We start from the raw sequence: 26406 nt of genomic DNA, 5'->3' as shown, positions 1-26406 counted from the left end.
CCTTCCAGGTATAAAGTATGAATCTGAGCTCCCAGTCTTCCCTCCTGGGTCCCTGCTCCTGGAGAACTATTCTCAGTGCTAGAGGATACCACATCATCCTGAGGGCAGGTCCTAGCTCCAGGATTGCTTCCTTCCTCATCAGTTGATGCTCTCCTTCCAGGTATAATGTATGAATCTGAGCTCCCAGTCTTCCCTCCTGGGCCCGTGCTCCTGGAGAACTATTCTCAGTGCTAGAGGATACCACATCATCCTGAGGGCAGGTCCTAGCTCCAGGATTGCTTCCTTCCTCATCAGCTGATGCTCTCCTTCCAGGTATAATGTATGAATCTGAGCTCCCAGTCTGCCAGTCCCAATATTCCTGAGAGCGCAGTCCCAGCTGATCCTGAATCCTGCAGCCTTGTGTGCAGCTCAGCTCCTGCTGTCAGTGCTGGGCGGGGGAGGCAGAGGGCAGCAGTCAGAGGGGGCTCTCTCTCTCTCACATCCTCTCTCTTCCTTACCCTCTCCCTGATCCTTCCCAGTCTCCCTCCCTCCTGCGCCTCCTCACCCTGCTCTGTCCCCAGAATCCCTCCCTTTTCCCTCCTTCCTTCTCCCACCTCCCTGCTCTCCCCTCCTTCTTTCTTTTCCCCTGTTTCCCCTCCCCCTGCTCCCCAGTCTCCCTCCCTCTCCTGCTTCACCTCTCCCTTCAGAGTTACCATTTTGCTTATTATAAATGAGACTTGGCTTACTAAATCAGCGAATTACAGCAAACCATGCCCTGGGACTACACTTCCCACAATTCCCAGCCTTCCCCTTCCTCTTACTTCCACTTCCCCTTGCTTTGCTGTCTTCCTCTTCCTTCCTCCTCTACCTTCAGCCGTTAAGGGAGAAGCTGATGATTGAGAAGGGGCAGGAGAATGGCTGCAGGGCTTTCTGCTCAGCAGGTAGGAGGGGGGCAGGGGATGCAGCCTGGGACTGATCCCATCCCCCCACCCCAGGGACCGTGCAGGGAGGGAGCCGGGGCTGGAAATCCTGCTCTGGGCAGGGGCAGGAGAATGGCTGCAGGGCTTTCTGCTCAGCAGGTAGGAGGGGGGCAGGGGATGCAGCCTGGGACTGATCCCATCCCCCCACCCCAGGGACCGTGCAGGGAGGGAGCCGGGGCTGGAAATCCTGCTCTGGAGAAGGGGCAGGAGAATGGCTGCAGGGCTTTCTGCTCAGCAGGTAGGAGGGGGGCAGGGGATGCAGCCTGGGACTGATCCCATCCCCCACCCCAGGGACCGTGCAGGGAGGGAGCCGGGGCTGGAAATCCTGCTCTGGAGAAGGGGCAGGAGAATGGCTGCAGGGCTTTCTGCTCAGCAGGTAGGAGGGGGGCAGGGGATGCAGCCTGGGACTGATCCCATCCCCCACCCCAGGGACCGTACAGGGAGGGAGCCGGGGCTGGAAATCCTGCTCTGGAGAAGGGGCAGGAGAATGGCTGCAGGGCTTTCTGCTCAGCAGGTAGGAGGGGGGCAGGGGATGCAGCCTGGGACTGATCCCATCCCCCCAGCCTCTCACTGAATCCATTCTTTGGGCTCCTTATTCTCTGCATCCGCTCAGGCTCTTCTTCCTGCTTCTCCCCCTCATACAGCAGCAGTAGCTCCGCCTGCTTAAGGACCCTCTCAGTTTCTGCTTCCTGTGCTTTCTTTACCTTCCCCCTCTGCCTCCTCCTCTCACCTTTGCCTTTTTACACTGAGAGTTTGATGCTCCCAAGGGCTTGTCTGGGTAATTTTCTAGTTGCCTTTACAAAACTGGAGATAGGAATTTCTCCCCCTACTCTCCTGTGAAACTTTGGGTTGCTCATAACTCATTATTTGTAGAAAATTTAGCTGGTGGAGGTGCTCTGGGTAGGGTAATGTTTAGCTGGAGAGACTTGATATTCAGTGCTGCCTGGGTAAAGTTAGTCTGATTGGAGAAATCCCTGTCCTGTAGTGACCCAGAATCTAGCAGCCCTCAGGTGCCCCCGGATGAGTGAGTCAGACTTGCCCTGGGATGGAGATTTCCTGCAGTACCTATCAGCAGCACATACAGACAGTACCATCATCCTACAGACGCATGATTTAAGCTGACGTTCTTTACAACCCAGCCTGTCCCCAAGTCCTTCCCCAGCTACCTCACATTCAATCCCCCACCACCAAGCTCCAGCAGCCTCTCTCTGTCAGACTCCATCCCCCACCAGGTTTGATGCTGATCATTTCTCCCCAATGCCTCTAACCCAGGCTTAGGCTGCTGGCACTGCGCTGGGGATCTTCCTGCCACCACGCAGCCTCCTTCTTGCAAATTCTTTCCACAGCTTCCACCACTGCTGGAAGAAGTCTTCCTACATTGTGAGGAGCTGCCGGCTGTTTCCAATTGACCCCATGGGAAACTTGCAAATGCACAAAGAAAACTGGATGGATCTGATGGAAAAGTGGTTTGGCCATGGCCCAAGACCTGCCCTAGGCTCCACCTCTGTTACCACCAGTACTTTTGTGCACAGCGTCTCCTGGGGCCACACTCTGCCCCTCTTCTTCCCACACACATCTGCCCCTCCCACAAGGTTCTCATGCACCCCCATACCCTGGCTCTCATCCCAACAATCCAGATGTGCATTGCTGATTTCAGGGAGAAGGGGGAGGATACTGGATTCCCCTCAGCTTCTCATACTCCCCCAGCATTCAACCCCCGCCTCATCTCCAAAACTATTTATCTTCTCCCATGTCCTCTTCTTGTATCATCAGTATTCACCTCTTTCTTCATAAGAACATAAGAAAATGCCATCCTGGGTCAGACCAAGGGTCCATCAAGCGCAGCATCCTGTTTCCAACAGTGGCCAATCCAGGCCATAAGAACCTGGCAAGTACCCAAAAACTAAGTCTATTCCATGTTATCATTGCTAATGGCAGTGGCTATTCTCTAAGTCAACTTAATTAATAGCAGGTAATGGACTTCTCCTCCAAGAACTTATCCAATCCTTTTTTAAACACAGCTATACTAACTGCACGAACCACATCCTCTGGCAACAAATTCCAGAGTTTAATTGTGCGTTGAGTAAAAAAGAACTTTCTCCGATTAGTTTTAAATGTGCCCCATGCTAACTTCATGGAGTGCCCCCTAGGCTTTCTATTATCCGAAAGAGCAAATAAGCGATTCACATCTACCCGTTCTAGACCTCTCATGATTTTAAACACCTCATCCTTTTCAGTATTTTCCTCCTCTCCCGCCCCATCAATCTCTTAACAGCTCCCTGATTATGCTCTAGGATGCCTCCTTCCTCTTCCCCACTCTGCCCTCAGCTGAATCCTGAGTCCTGGGATCCCAGCCTGTGGCCTTATCTGTATCTGCTCCAGCTTCTCACTCCTGTTGAATAAGGGGACAGGGTGGGAGGGAGTGAGAGTAAAGCACAGGATACAGCAGAGGGGAATTCACATTGCTCTGCTCCTGTGCTGCCTGCAGTGCTGCTCAGTCTCACCCCTCCCACTCCAAGGAGGGCTAGTGGGGGAAACTGATAGGCCCACTAGCTCTCCTTCGACCCAGAAAACACCTGCTCTGCTCCCTTTTCAGCCCCTCCTCCTTCTGCACTAAGACCATTCCACACAAGTGGGTTATGCACCTCTACCAGCAGATGGAGTTGGAGTAAAACTGACATCGCGGACATATAGCCCTGTCCCAACATCAGCTCTCCAGCATTCTCTGTCTCCAGCAGATGGTGCACATGCATTTCCCTACTGGGACTGCTTGTAGTAAAAAAGAAAAAGGAAAATTTAAGAAGAAAAAACTTGACAGCACTGCTTATTCTCATGAGGTGATAATGATGGGTTCCTCCCTCAGTTGAGCGCCTTTAGTCCTGCAGCTTTGTCAGGTGTGGACAAAAAAAAAAGAGAGAGTGTGGAGAAAAGTTAGGGATGTTTTATTCCCCTAACTTTTCCTTAATGTCAGTGGGCGGCATGTTTTCCTTTCTTCTCTTTCATGTCTCTGGGGAGTTTAGTTAGGTGCGGAGGTGGCGCAGGCTTGATGGGTTGAGCAGCCTTTGCCTAGGTCCTGCTCCCAGGCTTGGACACTATGAGCCATGTGGTAGGCTATGGCAGTGTATTTGCACACTTGAGTGTGTGCATTCTCGCCGCGTGATGATGGAGTAACATTGACATGCACGTGTGAGCCTACTTCTGCGCACAAGGCCACAGTCTATCTTTTCGTACTTGAGCGTCCTTGACTGTGTACGGAGCACTGACTTGATGGCGTGCCAAACGCCTGCTTGGGCATGTAGTTGACTACATACGGAGCGTTTACTTGAGCGCATACTTTGGTGCGCACATACTAGGGCGAGTATTTTATTTGGACGCACAAGAAAAACGTGGTAGTAGGTGCCACTGACAAAGAAGTCTAAGCGCTTGGCGGTCTGTGCTGCTTGCCATGTAAGGGCATTACAGCTAGGGATTTCTACGAATCTGGATGCTTGAGCTGATTTGCCTCCTACTGATTTTGCTGACTATAGGCCATCCCCTCAGACAGGGAGGACTGGAGCTGAAGGCAAACCAACTGGGATGTCCCCTTCTTCAGTTAATCCTCGGACAGGTCATGCTCGGTCAGAGGTTTCAGATTAGGGCCTATGGGGCCTGGCATGGACCCATCCTCCTTTTCATGGGTAGGAATCTTTTCCAGGGACTACAGACCTTTCTGCAGGGACGTCCAGCAGAGACGGCGATACCTTCGAAATCAGGTTCACGTACTCTAGGTCCCCATTTGTCTGCCACAGTGGTCCCTAATCATGTTCAAGAGGATGTGGATAAGGATGACGCTGATGAGGATTGGTTTACTCCCCTCTAGAGGAAGGGGAAATTCCCCCGGATTAGAGCCATATAAAACTCTCTTCTTCCTTTCTTTCATAGTGATGAGATGCTGAGTCTGTTTTTCTCAGAATCTGAAGACGTTTGATGTGGCTGAGGGTGATTCCTTTTTGGTCAACCTATGCAGAATTTTATTTTTCTTCCCCTCCTGGATGCAAGTCAAGAGTTGATTGACCTTGAATGGAGTGCTCCAGAAGCGAATTTTGAAGGGGGGGGGCACACTTTGGTGGGTCTGTACCCCATGGTTCCAAACGGATCACCATTCCGGTGGTAGGAAGGGCAACTCTAAAGGATGCTTAGGATAGTAGAAATAAAACTATCCTTAAGTAGACCTTGAGGCCATTGTGATGAATTTACAATTTGCCTCTTTTGTTCCCTGGTGGTTCGGGCTAGTCTACGTCTCTCTTGGGAGACTGATGTGGAGTCAAATAGCAAAGCGATGATGGAACCGGGAGCTGCTGCCTTAGTTGATGCGGGCTGGGACCTTGTTCGCATTACCGCCAGAAGGGTGGCTTCCATAATAGCAGCCAGGCATCAGCTGTGACTGCGAAATTAGTCAGCGGACACAATTTCTAAGTCCACTCTCATGAAGTTACCCTTTAAGGGTTCTCTTTTATTGGCAATGAGTTGGAGAAAATGGCATTTAGATCGGAGGAGTCCCAGGTCCCTCATTTGCAGAGAATATCAAGCAGGCAGCGTGTCCCTTTGGCGTATTCCTCCCTATAGAGCAGTAGTGTGTTGTCACCGAGCGGTGGAAGGTGTGTCACCAAAGATTTGACCTAGCAAGCCTCTGCTTTCTATAACAGCCGCGTGTGCTTGCTGCTTGAGGAGACTGCAGAGTAAGGAGCTGGGACTTAAAATTCCTCATCACCGCTTCCTGTTGCTGCTTCTCCCTCTACCCCTGGCAATCACCGCCACCACCAGTCCAAGCCAGAAATGTAGCAGGCATGCTGTGTCCTACCTCCCCTCCCCCCTTCTTGGAGTTTCAGTTTTTCTCTGTCTGCTTGGTTATAATTTATGACCTTTTACTCTGTGTTAGATAAGAGTCGGTCTGCATGCTGCATGTTTGACAGAGGTGAGGGATTCTGCTGACTCGGACGTGGATTCTGGGTAGAGATCTAGAGCAGTCTGGCTTGCTTTCTTTTTCCTGTAGTAAATGTTCTGTGTTCTTTCTTTGCAGTCTTGCTTTTTCCTAGGTAAGCTTGTTGCCTTTCAAGTCCTGGGTATTATTACTCTAATGGTATGGCTGGTATATTATGTTATTTCTAAATGGCATTTTAGCAAGTTTCCATGTTATTTCACAAAGTGCCTGGCAGGGAAGTAAAGAAATGACGGCAGAAAAAGACCAAATGGTCCATCCAGGCTGCCCAGTAAGCTTATGGTAGTTTGTGCAGTGCCGTGTGGGTTACCCCATGCTTGTATGTTTCCCAGACCCTTGGCTGCTGTTTGAATCCAGTTTGCCGTTAACCCCCCACCGTGCCTATGAGTTTCCCCCGCTGCCCTCCTTGATTGCTGTTTAATCCATTTCCCTGTTATGCCTTACTGTTGAAGCAGGGAGCAATGTTTGAATTGCATCAAAGTAACAGTCTTGTTGGTTAAGGTCAGTAACCACCGCGACAGCAAGTTACGCCCATACTTGTTTCCCCAGACCATAAACGTCGAGGCCCTCGGTTGCTGAACGAATCCAATTCCCCTTCTCCCCCTGCTGTTGAAGCAGAGAGCAATGATGAAGTTGCATCAACAGTCTCCAGGCTTGTTGGTTAAGGGTAATCAAGTTATTGCCTGCGCTCTGTTCTTCATTTCAAGCCTTTAGGGTTCCAGAGGATTTATCCTTTCCAGATACCAATTGAACCTTCTTCAACTCAAACCACAAAGACCTTCCTTCAGGATAATCAATAACTGGACAACTCCAAAATGATCTTTATTTTTTAAATGGACAGGTCTATTACCTTGTTACTCTACTATCTCACTGTTAATGTTTTCTATCGCTTTCTTTCCATTCCAAGTTGCATTATGTCCCTGTTTTATTGTAACTGCTACTTCTTCTTATATCACATGTTATTGTTCTAAGTATTTCTCCTTTTGTTCACACCCTGTTAATTGTAAACCGACATGATGCGACTCCCATCGCGAATGCCGGTATATAAAAAAAATCAAAAAAAAAAATCAAATAAATAAAAAATCCCATGCCCTGTGGAATTCTTTCACTGTTTTGGTTGTCACCACCTCCTCCGGAAGGGCATTCCAGGCATCCCCCACCCTCTCCGTGTACAAATATTTTCTGACGTTGCTTCTAAGGCGTCCTCCCTGGAGTTTCATTTGGTGACCCCTAGTTCTACGGATTTCTTTCCAATGGAAAAGGTTTGATGTTTGCACATCATATTATGACTGAGAGGGTATCAGAATTTGAATATATTTTTTGTATGGCTAGTTGAAAGGGGAAATTTCCTAACTCTGCTTTGTATAAATTCCAGAAGAGGTCAGAACTTTGAGGTTGACAGTGAAATGCATGAGAGTTTGTCTGTATCGAAAAACTGTTTGCTGCATATGCATATCAGTCCCAGATTTCTCACTGATGCAGTAAGCAAATATTAAAATTTTTGTGAAAAAAAATTAATAATGCTATTTTATAAGCAGTTACTGAAATTAAAGAATATTATTTTTCTCCTGCATCATTTTCAACAATAAACTACCTAGGATTTCTTTTTTTAATAAAGCTGTTAAATGTAGTGTGTAATTTGTCACGCACATGAGCATCATCTGTCAGGTGTGCCATGACGGAAAAAAAGGTTGAGAACCACTGCTATAGAGCAGCGACTTTTCAGAGTCTTAACCTTTTGGCCCAGAAAGCCTGGGAAGAATGTGGGCTCCGGGAACGGTGCACCTTGATCTTCACAGTGAAGATCTGCAGCCTCACCTGCTGGGACAGAGATAAGCAAGATAGATGTCCGCCTATTTCAGAGGTAGATCCAGTTCACATCAGGCCTTTGGGAAGTGATAAGAGAAGGCTATACTTTTTTGGTGTTTGTTTGCTGTCTTCTGGAGGCCTTTATGGTTTCTCCCTGCAAATCCCTACGGAAGAGGGTGGTAGTGGAGACTAATTTAAGAAGGCTGTTGGGCTTGAAGGCTGTAATTCCTGTTCCCAAATTGTAAGAAAACAAGGATCGCTATCCCATTTATTTTGGGCATAATCAGAAAGGAGGGATCCTTTTGGCCCAAAGGAGTCAATCGACATTTGCGGTTGACTCATTTCTGTATGGAAACTGTGCGCTCTGTATTACTGGCAGCGCAATTGGGGAATTTTCGTGTCTCTAGATCTGCTGCAGGTATTTCTGCAAATTCCCATTCGCAGGGAACATCAGTAGTTCTTGCAGTTGCCATTCTAGGACGTTATGATCAGTGTCAGGCTTTGTGCTTTGGGCTGGCCATGGCACCCAGGTTCTTTAAGGTCATGGTGCTAGCGGCGTCCTTACGCAAAAACGGCATCCTGCTTCACCAATATCTGGGTGATAGATTGATTCAGGCCAGAAGTGTGGAAGAGAGATACTTGGCTTCTTGCAAGTAAGTCTCATTACTACAAGAAGGCTGAGTGATGAACTTGGCTGAAAGCAGTTTACAGCCATCTAAAGATATCGGAGTAGCCCTTTGTTCATTTCGATACGAAGCAGGGCAGAGTGTTTCTCCAGAGAGTCATATTAGAAGTTGATTGCTCGAGTTTAAACCTGGAAAAGGGCCTTTTGCCCAACAGTGTGCTTTTTGTTTCTTCAGATTCTGGGTTTAATGGCAGCCTCCTTGGAGGTTTTTCCCTGGTTGAGAGAGCACTTGCGGCCTCTTCAAAGCACGTTGCTTTCTGGTGGAATCCGCAGTCTCAGGACTGCATGGTGAAGTTTCGCTTGCCATTAGAGGTGAGTGTCCAATGATGGTTGCAAGCAGATTATCTCAAGGAGGGCTTTTACTGTGAAAAACAAGAAGGGTTAGTGCTTATTTTATTTATTTAAAATCTTTTCTATACCGTCGCTAAGTTATATACCATCGCAATGGTTTACATTCAGGCACAAATTAATGTAGGTAAAAGTGTACTATAGTACATTCTAACAGGTGCCGTCAAAGGTTCGGTTACAATAAATTATTCAAGACAATCAATTGTTAGTGAAGTGGGTCATGACCGAGTGTTCCAATAAGATACTGTTCACGGGTAAAATTCATTAATGAAGTGTTACAATTATGTTTCTAGTGATGTAGAGTTCACTGACCACTCTACTGCACATTCGTAAGTGCTGTGTGTTGGTGCTCTTCTGCGTATTCCTGAATATTTTCTAATCTCCCGTCTCTTTATAAAATGCTTCTTTAAAAAGCCATGTTTTTAAACTTTTCTTGAATGTTTTGAGATCTCTCTGTAATCTGATCTCTAGAGGCATTGTGTTCCATAGTGTGGGGCCTGCTAATGATAAGGCCCTTTCTCTCACTTGGGTTAGTATTGCCGTTTTTACTGAAGGAATGGTTAAGAGTGCTTTATTTGCTGAACGAAGGTTTCTGTGTGGGACGTGTACTCGTAATGCTGTGTTTAGCCAGTCCGATTTCTCATCATGAATTAGTTTATGTATGGTTATGCTTATGACAGATGCGAGCCTTCAAGGTTAGGGTCTCACGTCGGGAGTTGCTGGTGCAAGGTCGCTGGAGCACCATGGATCATCAGTGAAACATTAATAGTTTGGAAGAACATGCAGTTCGGCTGGCGGGCTTAAGGTCCGCCGAGCTTTTAGAAACTTGGGCGGGCAGGATAATGTCGGACAATCTGGCAACTGTGGATTACTTTCATCATCAGTCTGGAACCAAACCTAACAAGTGACAGAGGAGATAGATGTTGCTCTGCCATAGAATGAGCACATCTTTTAGATATATTAGCCTGCCACATTACTGGAAAGGGCAATGTAAGGGCCGTCTTGCTCAGGGTTCCAAAGTTCTTTAGTCGAAGAAGGGATCCGAAAGTTCTTGGATCGATGCTCTCATTCAGGCATGGCTGTGGGACAGTTTTCACATCATAGCAACTAATGGGCATGATTGTTTGAAAGATTGCAATAGAAACCCTGCTTCTGGTGGCAACAGATTGGGCCCGAAGGCTGTGGGGTGCCAATCTGCAGTGGCTGCTGGTGGGCAGGCTTCTTAGGCCAGAAAGGATGTATGGTTGTAGGGACCCATTCTACATGACAATCCAGGTCTATTTTCTCTTACAGTTTGGCCCTTGAGAGGACTCAAGTATTTGAAGCAGGGTTATTCTGCTGCAGTGCTTTCACTTTGCATCAGGCTAAAATAAAAAAAAATATGTATATTATATCTAGGGCTTATGTGAGAGTTGGGTGAGTTTTTGAGGCCTTGTGTGAGGAGCGAGGTTCTCAGCCTCTCAAGGTGGAAATCTGATTCATTTTGGAATTTTTCAGGACAGATTGCTCAAAGGCTTGGCCCTTAACTCCTTGAAGGTTCAAGTGGCAGCACTCACCTGTTATAGGAGGCGAGCTTTTGGTGGGTTTTTGTCTCCCCATCTGGATGTGTCTCGGTTCGTGAAGGAAGTTAAGCATCTTCATCCTCCCTTATGGCTACCAGTGTCCTTATGGTAACTTAATCTGATTGTGGATTCCTTTCGAGTCCTACCTTTTCAACTGCAACATAGCTTCTTCTTGAAGGTACTTATCTTGAAGACTGTTTGTTTGTTCTAGGGGTAATCTGCTTAGTACGTCGAGTTTCCAAGCTGAAGGCCTTTTCTTGCCGTGAGCCATTCCTGCCTGAGACTCTGGGGGTGGTACAGCTTCGGACTCTGCCTTCTTTTGGCCCAAAGTGGTTTCAGAATTTTATTTGACTGTTTCTTTCCCTGGCCACACTGGAGAGGAATACAGAGGAGAGTGAATGTCGTCTCTTGCGTGCTCTGGCTGTCAAGTGGCATCTGATGCAGTATTTGGAGGTTATTAATCCTCTCAGTAAGTCTGGTCAACTGTGCTCCATGGCGGAGGTATACAGGGTGAGCCAGCGGCACGGGCAACTATAGTCCGTTATTGGATTATGGAAGTCATCAGCGGTCATCCTTATGCACCGTTCCAAGCATTCTGCTTGATCGTTTGCGCTCAGGAGGATGCCGGCCTTAGCATGTGCAATGTTGCTAGGTCCCTGGGCAGCTTTGGTACATCCCACTAGTGTGGAGTGGCCTTCTTGTGTGAACAGGAAGGAAAAATTCCTATTTACCTGATAAAATAAAAATAAAAATAAAATATTTACTTTCCTCTAAGGAAGACAGGCTGATCCACAATCCACCCTCAACTGCCGTCTTGCTTTCAGTTTGCCTTCTAAGTACGAACGACGCAGAGTGTTATATCTGTTATTCGTTTGAGCATTGGTAAGCGTCATGACCAGCTCCTTACTTTAGTAAATGTCAGTGTTCTCAATTGATTGGAAGCTTAAGTGGTTATGTTCATGTATAATCAGTTTGTCCACAGTTTGGTTTTTCCAGAGAATACTTGCGGGCTGATGTTGGGACAGGCCTATATGGCCTTGCCGTCAGCTTTTACTTTGTCTCCACCTGCTGGTAGAAGTGCATAACCCATTTGTGTGGATTGACCTGCCTGAATGCAGAAGAAACGAAATTGTCAGGTAAGTATTAATTTCTCCTTTCCGTTTTCCTGCAGAGAAGGAAACCAAAAAGCTGTTTGAGATTTGGGGCACGATCCCTATGTGCCCATGGTTTGCAGCACCCCTGAATACAGAATTCGTACATCACAAAGGAAAATTGGTTCTTACCTGCTAATTTTCGTTCCTGTAGTACCATGGATCAGTCCAGACTGCTGGGTTGTGTCTCCCTTCCAGCAGGTGGAGTCAGAGAGAAAAGTTCTAGGCACCTCCTGATATCCCAGTGTGCCTCCTGCGATCCTCCAGTATTCTGAACAACAAAGCACACCTTATGAACAAGGATAATCAATGACTAGATCAAGAACATTATAACAAAGCTATATACATGAAAAGAACAGATAGTGGATAATCTTCAGAGTCTCCTAAACCTTGCACAGAAGGAGTATAAGAAAGTAGAACAAAGCACAAACTGTCTCTCAGAAAACAAAACACCTGGGCGGGTGTCTGGACTGATCCATGGTACTACAGGAATGAAAATTAGCAGGTAAGAACCAATTTTCCTTTCCCTGTACGTACCAGGGTCAGTCCAGACTGCTGGGATGTACCCAAGCTGCCCTAAATGGGATGGGATCCGGAGAGTCCCGCCCTCAGGATACTACTGCCAAAAAAGTCCACGTCTGGAGTGCGAATGTCCAAATGATAATGCTTGGCAAAAGTATTCAAAGATTTCCAAGCCGCCGCTCTACAAATTTCTTGAGGGGAAACACATTGACTCTCAGCCCATGACTCCACCTGAGAGTGTAGTGAATGCGCTTTCAGACCATCAGGAACTGGTCGACCTCCACAAATTTCTGTAGAAGCAATGGCAGCTTTTGAAGTCTGATAGCCCTTCCTAGGGCCACTCTATAGGACAAAAGGGTGGTCTGAAAGACGAAAGGCATTAGTGATTTCCAAGTAACGCAATAGCACACGGCGCACATCAAGCCTCCTTAAGTCCCGAGACTGAGGAGAAGATTTATCTAAATCCGGAAAAGCCGGCAACTCAATAGACTGACATGAAACGCGGAAACCATCTTGGGTAGAAAGAACGGGACCGTCCGCAGCGAACAGCAGAATTGCTTACCTTGTAATGGGTGTTATCCCAGGACGGCAGGATGTAGTCCTCACATATGGGTGACGTCACTGACGGAGCCCTATTGCGGGAAAACTTTCTGTCAAAGTTTCTAGAAACTTTTGACTTGTCCTGTGAGGCCACTGAGCATGCCCAGCATGCCATGATATTCTCTGCCACAGGGGTCTCTCTTCAGTCTCGTATGTAGCAATAAGCTTTAGCAAAAATAAAATAATAAAAGATATGAGACCCAACTCTGCGGGGTGGCGGGTGGGTGTCGTGAGGACTACATCCTGCTGTCCTGGGATAACACCCATTACAAGGTAAGCAATTTTGCTTTTTCCCAGGACAAGCAGGATGCTAGTCTTCACATATGGGTGATTAGCAAGCTAGAGGCTGAGTCATTTTGTAGTGAAGCGATAGTGAAGTACTGTTGGTAAAAATGAGTCAGCCGAAGATCACAGCAGGTTGGATGTAGGAGTTGGGATTAAACTGGAAACAAGTTCTTTAAGACACATTGTCCATAGGCTGAATCTTGTCGACTTTCTTTGTCCAAACAGTAATGAGCTGCAAATGTGTGAATAGAACTCCATGTTGCTGCTTTACATATGTCAAGGATTGGCACTGAACGATAGTGTGCTACTGAGGTTGGATAGTATTTGTTTACTTCAGATGTGGATGGGGTGGGGGTGGGAGGTGCCAGCATGGCAGTGATCTCCAGGATAGATGAGGAGTATGCTTTCGCATCTGGGGGTGCGGAACCATGGGGGGGAATAGTTGGGGGGGGGGGTTGTGCTGTTGGATGGTTGGGGGGGGTATGATTACGATTCACGCTGGGTATTCTCATTCGCTGTATTTCTTGGTTGTTTCTATCCTATTTCGTCATCCAGTGAGAGGTAGTGGGAGGCTTCAGCTGGGAGGGCCCCTGCTACTAATGAAGTTGTTTAAATCCTTGTTGGGATATCCTTTTTGGATTTCTCTCTAGTAATGTCACAAATTTAATTACTTGGAACGTATGTGGGATCCATTCACATATCAAGAGGTCTAAGATACACTCACTTCTTAAGCGCAAGCGAGCGAATATTGCATTTTTACAAGAAACTCATTTAACTGACACTGAGCATGAGAAATTGCAAAGATTATTATTATTATTATTTATTTCTTTTATATACCGACATTCAATCGAGATATCACATCGGTTTCCAGATAACCAAGGGAATAGGGCGTAGTCCGCCCTATTTTACAAAAAACAATTATAACATATTATAACAGTGGTACATGGAACAAAAGGTTATAGGATATAACAAAAGGTTATAGAAAATAACATATGTACATGAATGTGTTGTTGATAAAATAAAATTGGGATAAGGGACTTGTTGGGTAGGTAATTTAGGAATAGAGGTGGGGGGGATGAGGGAAGGGAGGGGGGAAGGTGGGGTGGGAGGAAGTAGCGGAGTGAGGGATTCAGGGGGGTGAGAAGATTTGAGTATGGGATGAGGTGGGTTGCTGGGATGGGATGGGAGGTTTACTACGCGTCGGGTACTTCTAAATCCGCTGGCGTGGTTATTTGGATTAGTAAACATACTTCTATTGAAGTTCATACTACAATAAAAGACCCCTTAGGACGCTACATTATTCTGGAGGCAGACTTACAGAACACCAAGGTAATTCTATGTAATATTTATGCCCCCCAACAATTATAGCCCTGAATTTTTTAGGGAAATACATGAACGGCTGCTGCCCTATGCGGAGTACTGTCTGTTGGTGGGGGGAGATTTTAATACCATTCGAGATGCCCAACTTGATAGATCTTCATATGTGGGCCTTAAAACAGGGTTTGGGAAGGGTCCCTCCTTTCTGGAGTGCTCTTTCCATTTAGTGGATGTTTGGCGTCTCCTGCATCCAGGCGAGAAAGATTTTACTCACATTTCGCGTGCCCATGGTACACAATCGCGCCTGGATTATTTCCTGGTTAGTGCACGTTGCCTCACTCAGGTAGCGGCAGTGACAATTGAGGAAATTATAGTTTCGGATCATGCTCCAGTACGCCTAGAGTTGAAGGTTGGGGGAGAAAGTTCTGCCTCCTTTTCAAGGTGTTAAATTTCAGGAATATCTTCGGGCACGCTGGTTGGATTATACCACTTTAAATGCACAACATGTGGAATCACCAGCTCTATTTTGGTACACTGCTAAGGCTGTTTTACGGGGGGATATTATCTCCTATATGGCCCACCGGAAAAGAGCTATTGACCACCAAATTTTAGCGCTAACCAATCAACTGAATAAGGCCAAGGCAGAGTTAAATAAGACGAATTCCCATGATGCTAGGGTACGATATTTTACATTTCAGGGAGAGCTGAATAGTTTGTTACATCAGAGAGCTAGGAAGAGTTTTTTGTTTTATCAATACAAGCTCTACCAACATAGTAACAAAGCGGGTAAAATGCTTGCAAATTTGGTTAGAGCCTCACGTAGATCTAGACATATCCCGGCCCTGCGCTCCGAATCTGGGCGGATTTTGACTAATACAGATGATATTTTGGCCGCTTTCAAAACTTTTATAGGACTCTTTATGCCTCTGAGGGTTGGGACCCTACAGCTTGTGCTCGTTTTTGTGCACAGTTATCCCTTCCTCGTCTGACACATGAGCAACAAGCACTTCTTAATATGCCCATCACATTAAGCGAAGTCACTTCAGTGATTCAACAGGCCAAACCTCTAAAGGCTCCGGGACCTGATGGATATGGTGCAGAATGTTATAAATGTATCTTGGACCTTGTGGGACCCCCATTGGTATCTGTTATTTCTGATTTGATTACCGCTGGGAAATTTCAGGACCACATTAATAGAGCTCATCTTACCCTCATTTATAAGCAGGGGAAAGACCCATTAGCGCCTGAGTCTTACCGCCCCATCTCATTACTGAATTTTGACCAAAAATTGATAGCCAAAATTATGGCAGATCGCTTATCGGGTGTACTTCCGTCACTGGTGGGTGCGGGCCAGGTGGGGTTTGTCCGCAAAAGATATGCCCTGACTAACATTCGGAAGGTATTGGCAGCTATGATAATGTGTCAGCAGATGAATGCGCCCTTCCTCGCAGTGAGCTTTGAAGCTGAAAAAGCGTTTGATAGGGTGGAATGGGGCTATCTTTTTTGGGTATTACAACAAATGGGATTCGAGGGTTTGTTCTTAAATGTGGTCCTGCTCCTCTATCAATGTCCTGAAGCCACTGTTATAGCGAATGGCTCCACTTCTGAGGCCTTCTCTATCACTCGAGGTACGAGGCAGGGATGTCCTCTTCCCCCCCTACTGTTTGTCTTACAGCTGGAGCCCTTATTACAGAAAATACAAATGGCAAAAAGAGTTAAGGGTATGCGTTTTCAATCTGCTACTTTTAAATATGCTGCTTTTGCAGACGATATTTTAACATTTCTTACAGATCCCCGACAATCTCTTCAACCCTTGCTCCAGATTTTTTGGGAGTTCGGAATCTTTGCCAGCCTTCGCTTAAATTTGGCTAAGTCGGTGGCGTTGGCTTTTCCGGAGTCCCTGCAAATTGATTGGGGCGATGAATTTCCTCTCCAGTGGGCGGGATCTTCATTTAAGTACCTTGGAATTATTATACCTCGGGACCTTTCACAGTTATATAAATTAAATGTGACTCCCTTGCTACAACACACTCAGGATAAATTACTTACTTGGGCACGGTTACCCCTTTCTTTAGGAGGTCGCGTGCACCTTTTCAAAATGAACATTTTGCCAAAATGGTTATATCTATTTCAGAACCTACCTTTACCGCTGCGCGCAGCGGAGCTTAGGCAATTGGATAAAGTTCAGCGTAAATTTTATTGGCGGGGGGTGGGGGGATGGGAAGTCTCGTGTCCCTTTGATTTGGATGCGAGAAAGTTGGGGGCGCGGAGGGCTGGGAGTTCCAGATTTAGCCCTTTATAACTTGGCGAGCACTTTGCGGGTGGTGAGAGATTGGCTATGGGACAGCTCCACAGTTATAAATCTCCCTGCGGATGAGGAATTGGCGTCCTCTTTTTCTCTCAAGTTTGTCTTGCAGGCACCAGCCGCTTCCCTGCCCAAGTTTTTGGTACAGAGTGCTCTTACTAGGCCCATTAGATCCTCTTGGGTCAAACTTACGCGATTATTACATATACCACGTATATGTGCCTATTTCCTTCCAATTAGGGGAAATCCAGATTTCACTCCGGGATCTCAAACAGCGGTATATAAACGGTGGCATAGCCGGGGTATCCGTCTGCTGGGGCATGTTTTAACCATGGAAGGCATGATAAAGCCGTTTGCTGACCTTAGGGAGGCATATGATATTCCTGCTGCTGAGGTCTTTCCCTACTTACAGCTACAGCATTATGTGGGCTCCCTCCCTGCCTCTACCAGACAAGCTTCCCATTTTCAATCGCTTGCTGCTATTTTTTCTTTTGAAAAAGAGAAAGAGCCTTCGCTATCGCAATATTATAGGCTTCTCAAGCAGCTGACTGTGGTGGATACATGTTCTGTTTTAGTGGAACGCTGGAATGGAGATGGAGTTTTTACGATCTCTACCTATATCATTAAAGCAGCTTTCAGACGGGTATCCCAAATTTCCATGAATTCTTATTTTAGAGAAATGCAATACAGGTTTCTACGCAGAAGTTATGTGTCTGCTCAAGGGGCTTTCTATTAAAACATTTCTCCCTCTCCTGCATGTCTACGTTGTGGCCATGCGTCGGGCTCCTTATCTCATGTTTTTTGGGAATGCCCTGCTATCTATGGTATTTGGACTAAGATAGTTCGGTATTTGGAGGTCCTGTTGGGGGTCCATATCCCTATCTCGCCCCAATGGCTACTTTTTCGTTGCATTTCTCCACTGCGAATTCGTGGTTTGGGTTCTCGACTGCTTATCCGTAAAGCTTGCTTAGTGGGGAAAAAAGGTTATCTTATTGCATTGGAGAGATGTGACACCTCCATCTTATTGGACTTGGCGCAACTGCCTTCATCGCATGATGCTCTTGGAGGTGGCTCCTATGAGGCTTTCTCCACGTCATAAGAAGCGATTCCTTGAGGTGTGGGACGTCTATCTGCAGTCTCTTCCGCACTGGGTCCGTAGTGCTATCTTGAATGAGTGATCCCATGTGGAAATCCCTCTCTAGGATGTATCCTAGTTTACATTGCTGGATGACTTCTCTTCAATTGGTTACCTACGAAGTTCGCCTGTGGACATTGGACTTTGAGCGTGGATTGGGGGGGGGGATAGGGGATAGGCTAGACTGGGGAGCATTGTATAAAACAAAAAAAAAAACAAACTAATGACAGTTGTTTATTTGGCTGTACTGTGAGGGGAGGTGGTCAGAGTCACACTATCTCCCCTTACTGTGTATGATTGTTTGTTCTTTAAAACAATAAAAACCGTTTTAAAATATAAACGGAAAAGAACCCAAGCGTGACTTGGAAGTTGAGTCAGCTGCCCAGTGGCGGAGCCAAAGAAGCCTTCTAGCTGAAACTGCAGAGGCCATCGTGCGAGAAGAGGTACGCAAGAGGTCATATAAGGCATCTGCTGTATAGGTTACTGCCGACTCTAACCGGTTCACCTGTTCCAGCTCCGCCGAGGGTAGATCCTGAAAGGTGAGTAACTGTTGAACCCACCTAAGGATAGCCCTCTGCATTAGGCTATTGCACACTGCCGCCCGTACACCGAGGGCAGATACCTCAAAAATCCGTTTAAGAAGAACTTCGAGCTTCCTGTCCTGGAGGTCTTTGAGAGCAGTGCCTCCCGTCACTGGAATGGTGGTGTGCTTGGCGATGGCAGAAACTGCAGAGTCCACCTGAGGGACCTTCTGCAAGCCCAGAGATTCCTGTGGGAGTGGGTAGAGCTTGTCCATGGCCCTAGCAACCCTCAGGCTGGCCTCAGGAACGTCCCATTCCCAAGTAAGTAGCTGTCGAAGCTTCGGATGAAAAGGAAAGGCTTGAGGTGGAGCTCTAATCCATGCCAGAACAGGATCCCCAGGAGTAGAGTCCACCATTGGTTGTGGCACTTGGATGGCAAGCTCTTCGAAAACAAAAGGAATAAGAGGATCTAACTTCTCTTTGCGGAATAAGCGGAGCACTTGGGGATCATCCCCCTCATCCGCCATATCCCCCGAGTTCCCTAGGGGAGGGTCCTGCAAGACAGTGTCCTGAGACATAGGCAGAAGATGTGGGAGAGGCCCTTCGGAAGGCCTGGGTACCTTAGCTGGCGGTGGCTGCTGGCCCCCGGCATCTGCTTCTGCCTCCAAATATGCCTTGTGCATTAGTAAAATAAATTGAGAGGAAAATGGATGCTGATTCCTTAACCCCCCCCCCCCCCCGCCACCCCCCAGGGGTAAGAGAGGAGGAAGGGGCTCGGTTTCATGTAAAATCGGGCGCTCTGGACTTAAGTCAGGGGGAACAACGGCGATGGAAGCTCCCCTCCCCTCAACGGCTGAGCAACCCGATTGCCGGAGAAATCCAAAATGGCTGTCGTTCCCGCGCGAATCGGGGATGGGACCAGCCGATGCAGGGGGGGCAGGCTGAGACTTAACCAAGCCGCGTGCTTGCGGCAATGCCCGTTTTCTGCCTGCAAGAGGCAGCTCTGATGTCCTCTCGCCCCCGGGGAGGCAGCGAAGGCAAAGGCTGTCCCTGGAGAGCCGTGCTGCCGGCTCTCCACACGTGGAGCACCGGGAGCCCCGCGGCATGACAGAGAAGAGAAGCAATGAAAGGTCTGAGAAACTCTGAAAACAAAAATTAATTGCTTGTGTCGCTATGAAACAAAAATGCCTTGTAGCTTAAGTTCAGCCTTGTAATAAAATCCCCCTTTTACATAGGTAATGGAGCCTTCTCTTCAGGGGAATAAAGCCTCCCTGGAATACTGGAGAAAACTAAGCTCCCTTCAGAGGAATATAACTTCTCTGGAATTAGAGGGGGAGGAACCGGCCCACAGGTACATCCTCCCTACACGGGCGACAGAGCAACTGTTTCTCTTTAATAAAAAAAAAAAAGTATAAAGAGTTGATCTAGTCAAATATCAGCCAGGAATAAGAATCCCTTGACTGAAAACATAAAAGAAATTCATTCAGCTGAAAAAAGGATCAGGACCGCAGGGGATGTCTTCCTTCACCTGCTGGAGTCAGAGAAATACTGGAGGATCGCAGGAGGCACACTGGGATAGCAGGAGGTGCCTAGAACTTTTCTCTCTGACTCCACCTGCTGGAAGGGAGACACAACCCAGCAGTCTGGACTGATCCTGGTACGTACAGAGAATGGGAGATATGTCACTGCCCAGGACACCAAACTCTTCCTGCCCTGTTAGGATTTAGCACAGTGAGTCCTCCTGATGGAACAGAACCAGCTGTTCCTGATGTTCTGATAATGCTCTTATAGCTTCCTTTTTATTATAATGTGATTTATCCATGCAATGACATTTCATATTCTCTGTCTCTGGTATTAGAGAATGTTTTCCAGTTTGATTTGAAAACCCTGGATTTTATGGAGGAAACTGATTCTAGGGCAACACAGAGGGAACAAATCTGGCATTTCCTGGGGAAGAGGGGTCCTGGTGCCCTCTTCCATGATAAAATGTTAGATCTCAGCTGGACTTATTCTCCTAATGCACGCTGAGCCCATCACGTGTCTCTTTGTGTTTCAGGTGCGGGTGACGTTTCAGGACATCGCTGTCTATTTCTCCCAGGAGGAGTGGGGGTATTTAGATGAAGGGCAGAAGGAGCTTTACAGGGAGGTGATGAAGGAGAATTACGAGACCCTCTTCTCCCTAGGTAAAAATTGCACTATCTGCATGTTAAGTGGACTCGAGGGCTGATTTACTAAAGGTTGTTTGTGACTTTTCTCCTGTCTCCAACTTCAGCATTGCTCTGGGTCTGAGCTGGCACCTGAGATTGGTTGTTTGTCTCTTTTCACGTGAGACCGGCCCCTGCGAGGCAGTCTAGGAATTTATCTCAGATGTCTTTCATGAGGCACCTGCTGGGGAGCATCCACAAAGTTTCTCAAGGGACTTGACTGAGCCCTCAGCAGCAGGACCAGGATACAGAACTGAATGGGCCAAATTTTAAAAGCGTTACTCGCACTAAAAGATGAATACGTGGCCGCATGTGAATGACAAGAATTTCAAAAGCTGCTAATTAATTGCTCGTGCTAGAAAAGGGGCAGGGCCAGGAGGTCAGTGTGTAAATCCGGCGGCCGCTGCTCGTGGTGCACTGTTAGCTGTGTATATTTCCTGCTGCTCCTGATGAGGTGTAAGTCTGCAGAAATCGTGTGCATTCTTGTTTTACAATTAGCTGAATAGGAACAGCAGGATACAAGAGGACTGAGCTTGCTTCATGACTGTCATTACCCCGTGACATACTTAGCCTTGCACTGATATAATAGGGAGGTTTCAGCTTGTCTGCATACTTCTAGCTGTCTCATTGCCATTTTTCCCTTCTCCCCTACCTATGGATCCATTCTTCTTCTTCTTCCTCTTCCTGATGCTAACCCTACCCAATCTCATTCCCCACTTCTGTCCATCAGGTGCCTGTCAGCCTCTCATATTCTCCACCTCCTCGGCCATTCTGTCTTCTGCTTTGGCCATTGTTTTACAAAGTTTTCTTCCTCTCACCCTAAGATAATCTCACTGACTTTACTGTCATCACACCTGCCCTTCTCTGGATATCAATCTCAGTCCTGTCCCTCCGTGCTATCTCTCATCCTTCCCCTTCAAGCTTATCCTACCCCCACTCTCCTCCCTCTTCTCTCCCTCTCAGGTTTTATCTTTGGAGTCTCTGCTCTGTTTCCAGCAAGCTCCCCTACGTTCCTGACCTCTTATCTCTCATTCTCACCATCTTCTCTCTGTCTTCTGTTTATCCTGCTGTTATTTTTGTCATATTCTGTTACAGTTTTCATCTCCTACACTGCCGTGAGGTGATTTCAAGCATCCACCACACTTTCTGTGAAGAAAAAAAATATATCTCTTGATATTATTCCTAGTCCCCCCCCTTGGCACTTTATATCATGACCTTTGCTCTACAAATTATTTTCCATTCAAAAGAAGTTTTACTTCTTGAGCATTATTACCTTTCAGATATGTAATTATCTCTATCATATCTCCCCCTTTTTCCTCTAGGTTATACATATGTAGGAGCTCATCTCATAAGGCTTTTGGTGCGAACCCATTATTAGATGTTTTTCATGGTCACCAGTAGTTGATTATAGGATCAGAATCCCAGATCCATTTGCATGGTCACTAATGCATGATTAATGGCTTCTTCTATCAGCAGCAAGTGATGAGGTCACACAGCACATAAAGGAAGAGAATCGAGGAGAACATCCTATGGAAGAAGAACTGATCTCAAGAGAATCAAGAAATGTCTTTGAGAATGTTGCACAGGGACCAGAGAGGAGCAAAACAAGGAATAGACAGCAAGAGTTGGAGAAGAAGCAGAGAGACCCTCTAGGAAACTCATGGGATGGAGTAACTGATTGTGAGATGGAGATCACAGTCATCCCTGAGCACCAGAGACACGTGAGCACAGAGAGACCCTTCCAGAGCAATAACAGTGATCAAAAGACTTCTGGCCTTCACCAGAAGGAGGGGAAAGGGAAGAAATCATTTCTATGTAACTCCTGTGGTAAAAGCTTTGGTAAGGAATTGCATTTAATATTGCACCAGAAATTCCACCCAATCCAAACACTATTTCTATGCAATAACTGTGGGAAAAGCTTCAGGCAGAAGAAAAATCTAAAAGTGCACCTACACCTACATAAACCGGAGCAGCCCTTCCCCTGCAGTGATTGGAGGAAAAGTTTAATTAGTAAGTATAAGCTAAAACATCACCAAATGCACACTGGAGAGAGACCCTTCTCTTGCATTAAAGGTGGAAAACATTTGGTGAGGAAGAAAAACATCTCAGAAGACCAGCAACTCCCCAGTGGAAACAAACCATCTATCTGCAAAGAGTGTGGGAAAACTTTTACTCGTAAGAATACACTTGTGCTGCATCAGCCAATCCACAGAGGGGAGCGACCATTCTCCTGCAGTGAATGTAATAAAAGCTTCCCTGTGATGGATACCCTTACAAAACACATGAGAATACGCACTGGTGAGCGACTATTCTCATGTAGTGAATGTAATAAAAGCTTCCTTTGGAAGGCTACCCTTACCAAACACATGAGAATACACACCGGTAAGGGGCTATTCTCATGTAGTAAATGTAATAAAAGCTTCCCTCTGAAGGCTACCCTCACAACGCACATAAGAATCCACACAGGGGAGCGACCATTCTCATGTAGTGAATGTAATAAAAGCTTCACTGTGAAGGGTACCCTTACAAAACACATGAGAATACACACTGGTGAGCGACCATTCTCATGTAGTGAATGTAATAAAAGCTTCCCTGAGAAGGGTACCCTTACAAAACACATGAGAATACACACCGGTGAGCGACTATTCTCCTGTAGTCAATGTAATAAAAGCTTCCCTCTGAAGGCTACCCTTACAAAACACATGAGAATACACACCGGTGAGGGACTATTCTCCTGTAGTGAATGTAATAAAAGCTTCCCTGTGAAAAGTACCCTTACACAACATATGAGAATCCACACCGGTGAGCGACTATTCTCATGTAGTGAATGTAATAAAAGATTCACTGAGAAGGGTACCCTTAAAAGACACATGAGAATCCACACAGGGGAGCGACCATTCTCATGTAGTGAATGTAATAAAAGCTTCCCTCTGAAGGCTACCCTCACAACACACATGAGAATCCACACAGGGGAGCGACCATTCTCATGCAGTGAATGTAATAAAAGCTTCCCTGGGAAGGGTGCCCTTACAAAACACATAAGAATCCACACAGGGGAGCGACCATTCTCATGTAGTGAATGTAATAAAAGCTTCCCTGTGAAGGATAACCTTACAAAACACATGAGAATACACACCGGTGAGCGACCATTCTCATGTAGTGAATGTAATAAAAGCTTCCCTGAGAAGGGTACCCTTACAAAACACATGAGAATACACACCGGTGAGGGACTATTCTCTTGTAGTGAATGTAATAAAAGCTTCCCTGTGAAAAGTACCCTTACACAACATATGAGAATCCACACCGGTGAGCGACTATTCTCATGTAGTGAATGTAATAAAAGATTCACTGAGAAGGGTACTCTCACAAGACACATGAGAATTCACACAGGGGAGTGACTATTCTAATGTACTGAATGTTATAAAAGATTCCCTGTGAAGAGTGCCCTTACAAGTCACATAAGAATTGACACAGGGGAGCAACCATTCTCAGGTAGTGAATGTAATAAAAGCTTCCCTGTGAAAGGTACCCTCACAAAACACATGAGAATTCATACAGCGGAGCAACCAATCTCAGAGAAAAGATAGAAACAGAAATGATGGCAGAAAAAGGTCAAGTGGCCCATCCACTCTGCCCAGCAAGCTCCCACACTTAAGTATGGGAAAATATCTGTTTTATCTGTTTCACCTACTGCTAAGTTCAGGACCCTTGCTGGTAACTGCTTGATTCCAATTTCTTACCACCCCCTGCCATTGATGCAGAGAGTAATGTTGGAGTTGCATCAGTACTGTTGATGCAGAGAGTAATATTGGAGTTGCATCAGTACATTCTCATGTACTGAATGTACTAAAAGATTCACACAGAACGGTGCTCTCACAAAACCCATGAAAACTCACACATAGGAGAGGCCATTCTAATGGATTAAATATGGAAGGTCCTTTATTAGGAAGCAACATTTCTCAAAACACCAGAAAATCCATTTGCCCCACTACAAAGTATTTACATGACCTGAGTGTGTGTAGAGCTTCCATGCTAAACAGTCACTTAGGGGTAGATTTTCAAAGCAGCACGTGGCCATCCATGTGCCCGCGGTTCTCGGCGCGCACACATGGATGTACCGATTTTAATTTCTATGAATGCCGACTATATTCCCTTTATATTAAATGCTAATTCAAGACACTGTTTTTGACCATCATAATAGGCATCATAGTTCAATAAAGGATCTCTTTATTGCTCAGCCTTATTTCTAATCATTGGTCAACCAATACAAAAGATTTTTTTCAAAATTTTTCTTTGCATGTGTCAACAACCACCATTATTCTTAAATATGGCACGAGCAAATTTTGGATAATTGGCACCAGCAAATACTCGTATGGATGAAGATAAAAGAAAAGTCAAGTTTGAAACAATACAGTGATTGGAGGAAAAGTTTAATTAGTAATTATAAGCTAAAATTACATCACAAAATCCACACTAGAGCGAGACCCTTCTCTTGTACTAAAGGTGGAAAATGTTGTGTTAGGGAGATAAACATCACACAACACCAGCAAATCCACACTGGCACCAAATCATTTACCTGCACTGAGTGTGGGAAAAGCTTCTGTAGTAAGGATAGGCTAATGTTGCACCAGCGCATCCACACAGGGGAGCGACCCTTCTCATGTACTGAATGTGGAAAAGGTCTCATTAGCAAAAATTGCCTCTTCGAACACTAGAAAATCCACACCGGTGAAAGACCGTACATGTGTACTGAATGTAATAAAAGCTGCCCTGTGAAGGATACCCTCACAAAACACATGAGAATCCACACAGGGGAGCGACCATTCTCATGTAGTGAATGTAATAAAAGATTCACGCAAAAGGGTGATTTCACAAAACACAGGAGAATCCACACAGGGGAGCGACCATTCTCATGTAGTGAATGTAATAAAAGATTCACTAAGAAGGATACCCTCACAAAACACATGAGAATCCACACAGGGGAGCGACCATTCTCCTGTACTGAATGTGGAAAACACTTCATTAGCAAATCACACCTCTGCCAACACAAGAAAATCCACACAGGTGCAAGACCATACATGTGTTCGGAATGTAATAATAGCTTCACTTTGAAGGGATTCCTCACAAGACACATGAGAATCTACACAGGGGCGCGACCATTCTCATGTACTGAATGTAATAAAAGATTCACTAGTAAGAGTGCCCTCACAACACACATGAGAATCCACACTGGTGAGTGACCATTCTCATGTAGTGAATGTAATAAAAGATTCACTCTGAAGGGTAACCCGACAACACACATGAGAATCCACCCAGGGGAGCAACCATTCTCATGTGAATGTAGTAAAAGCTTTCCTGTGAAGAGTGTCCTCACCAGACACGAGAATCCACACAGGGGAGTGACCATTCTCATACTGAATGTAATAAAAAATTCATTCTGAAGGGTGGATTCACAGGTCAGATGAAAATTCACACAGGTGAGGGACTATTTTCATGTACTGAATGTAGTAAAAGCTTCACACAGAAGGGTGCTCTCACAAAATCCATGAAAACTCACACATAGGAGTGGCCATTTTCATGGATCAAATATGGAAAGTCCTTTATTAAGAAGCAAAATCTTCTAAACACCAGAAAATCCATCTGCCCTACTACAAACCACTTAGAGGACTGTAGTGCGAAAAGCTTCCATGTTAAACATACATTTAGGAGTAGATTTTCAAAGCAGCGCACAACCATCCATGTGCATGTGATTCCTGGCTCGTGCATATGGACGTACCGATTTTAAAACGTGCGCATTGTGCAGGCAGCACACGCAGGAGGTCAAACTATGTAATATACGTCCAACGATGCTATTGGGCCTTACCCAGTTTCCTCCCAGTTTATTAAGGAGCGAAGTGGGAGAGAATTCCCTACCCCCCTACCTACACTTCCTCCCTCTACCCCTTTCCTCTCCTCCCCACCCCTAAACCTAACCTACTTTTCCCTAAATTGTATTTTATTACTTTCTGCTCCTCGGGAGCACAGT

The 26406-nt window shown here is 46.0% G+C and overlaps 2 protein-coding genes across 4 annotated transcripts in view; both read left to right on the top strand.

Annotated features, from left to right (window-relative positions):
• The window catches only part of LOC115083579 (oocyte zinc finger protein XlCOF6-like), a 396491-nt gene that overhangs the window by 240201 nt on the left and 129884 nt on the right, over positions 1-26406 (top strand). The gene's annotated exons all lie outside the window — the stretch shown is intronic.
• On the top strand, positions 604-26406 carry LOC115083586 (zinc finger protein 260-like). Of its 3 annotated transcripts, XM_029587500.1 has the most exons (3): positions 604-920; positions 20234-20360; positions 21855-26406. In XM_029587500.1, the coding sequence occupies exons 1-3, from the start codon at positions 894-896 to the stop codon at positions 23777-23779; spliced, it is 2079 nt and encodes a 692-aa protein (XP_029443360.1). In that variant the 5' UTR covers positions 604-893; the 3' UTR covers positions 23780-26406. The 3 variants fall into 3 exon arrangements, with proteins under 3 accessions (XP_029443360.1, XP_029443359.1, XP_029443358.1); XM_029587499.1 differs by lacking the exon at positions 604-920 and having other exon boundaries at positions 19995-20360; positions 21858-26406; XM_029587498.1 differs by lacking the exon at positions 604-920 and having other exon boundaries at positions 19995-20360.

This window comes from Rhinatrema bivittatum, chromosome 2 (assembly GCF_901001135.1).
Source record: "Rhinatrema bivittatum chromosome 2, aRhiBiv1.1, whole genome shotgun sequence".
NCBI lineage: Eukaryota > Metazoa > Chordata > Amphibia > Gymnophiona > Rhinatrematidae > Rhinatrema > Rhinatrema bivittatum.
This window is presented reverse-complemented; position numbering and strand designations above follow the sequence as displayed.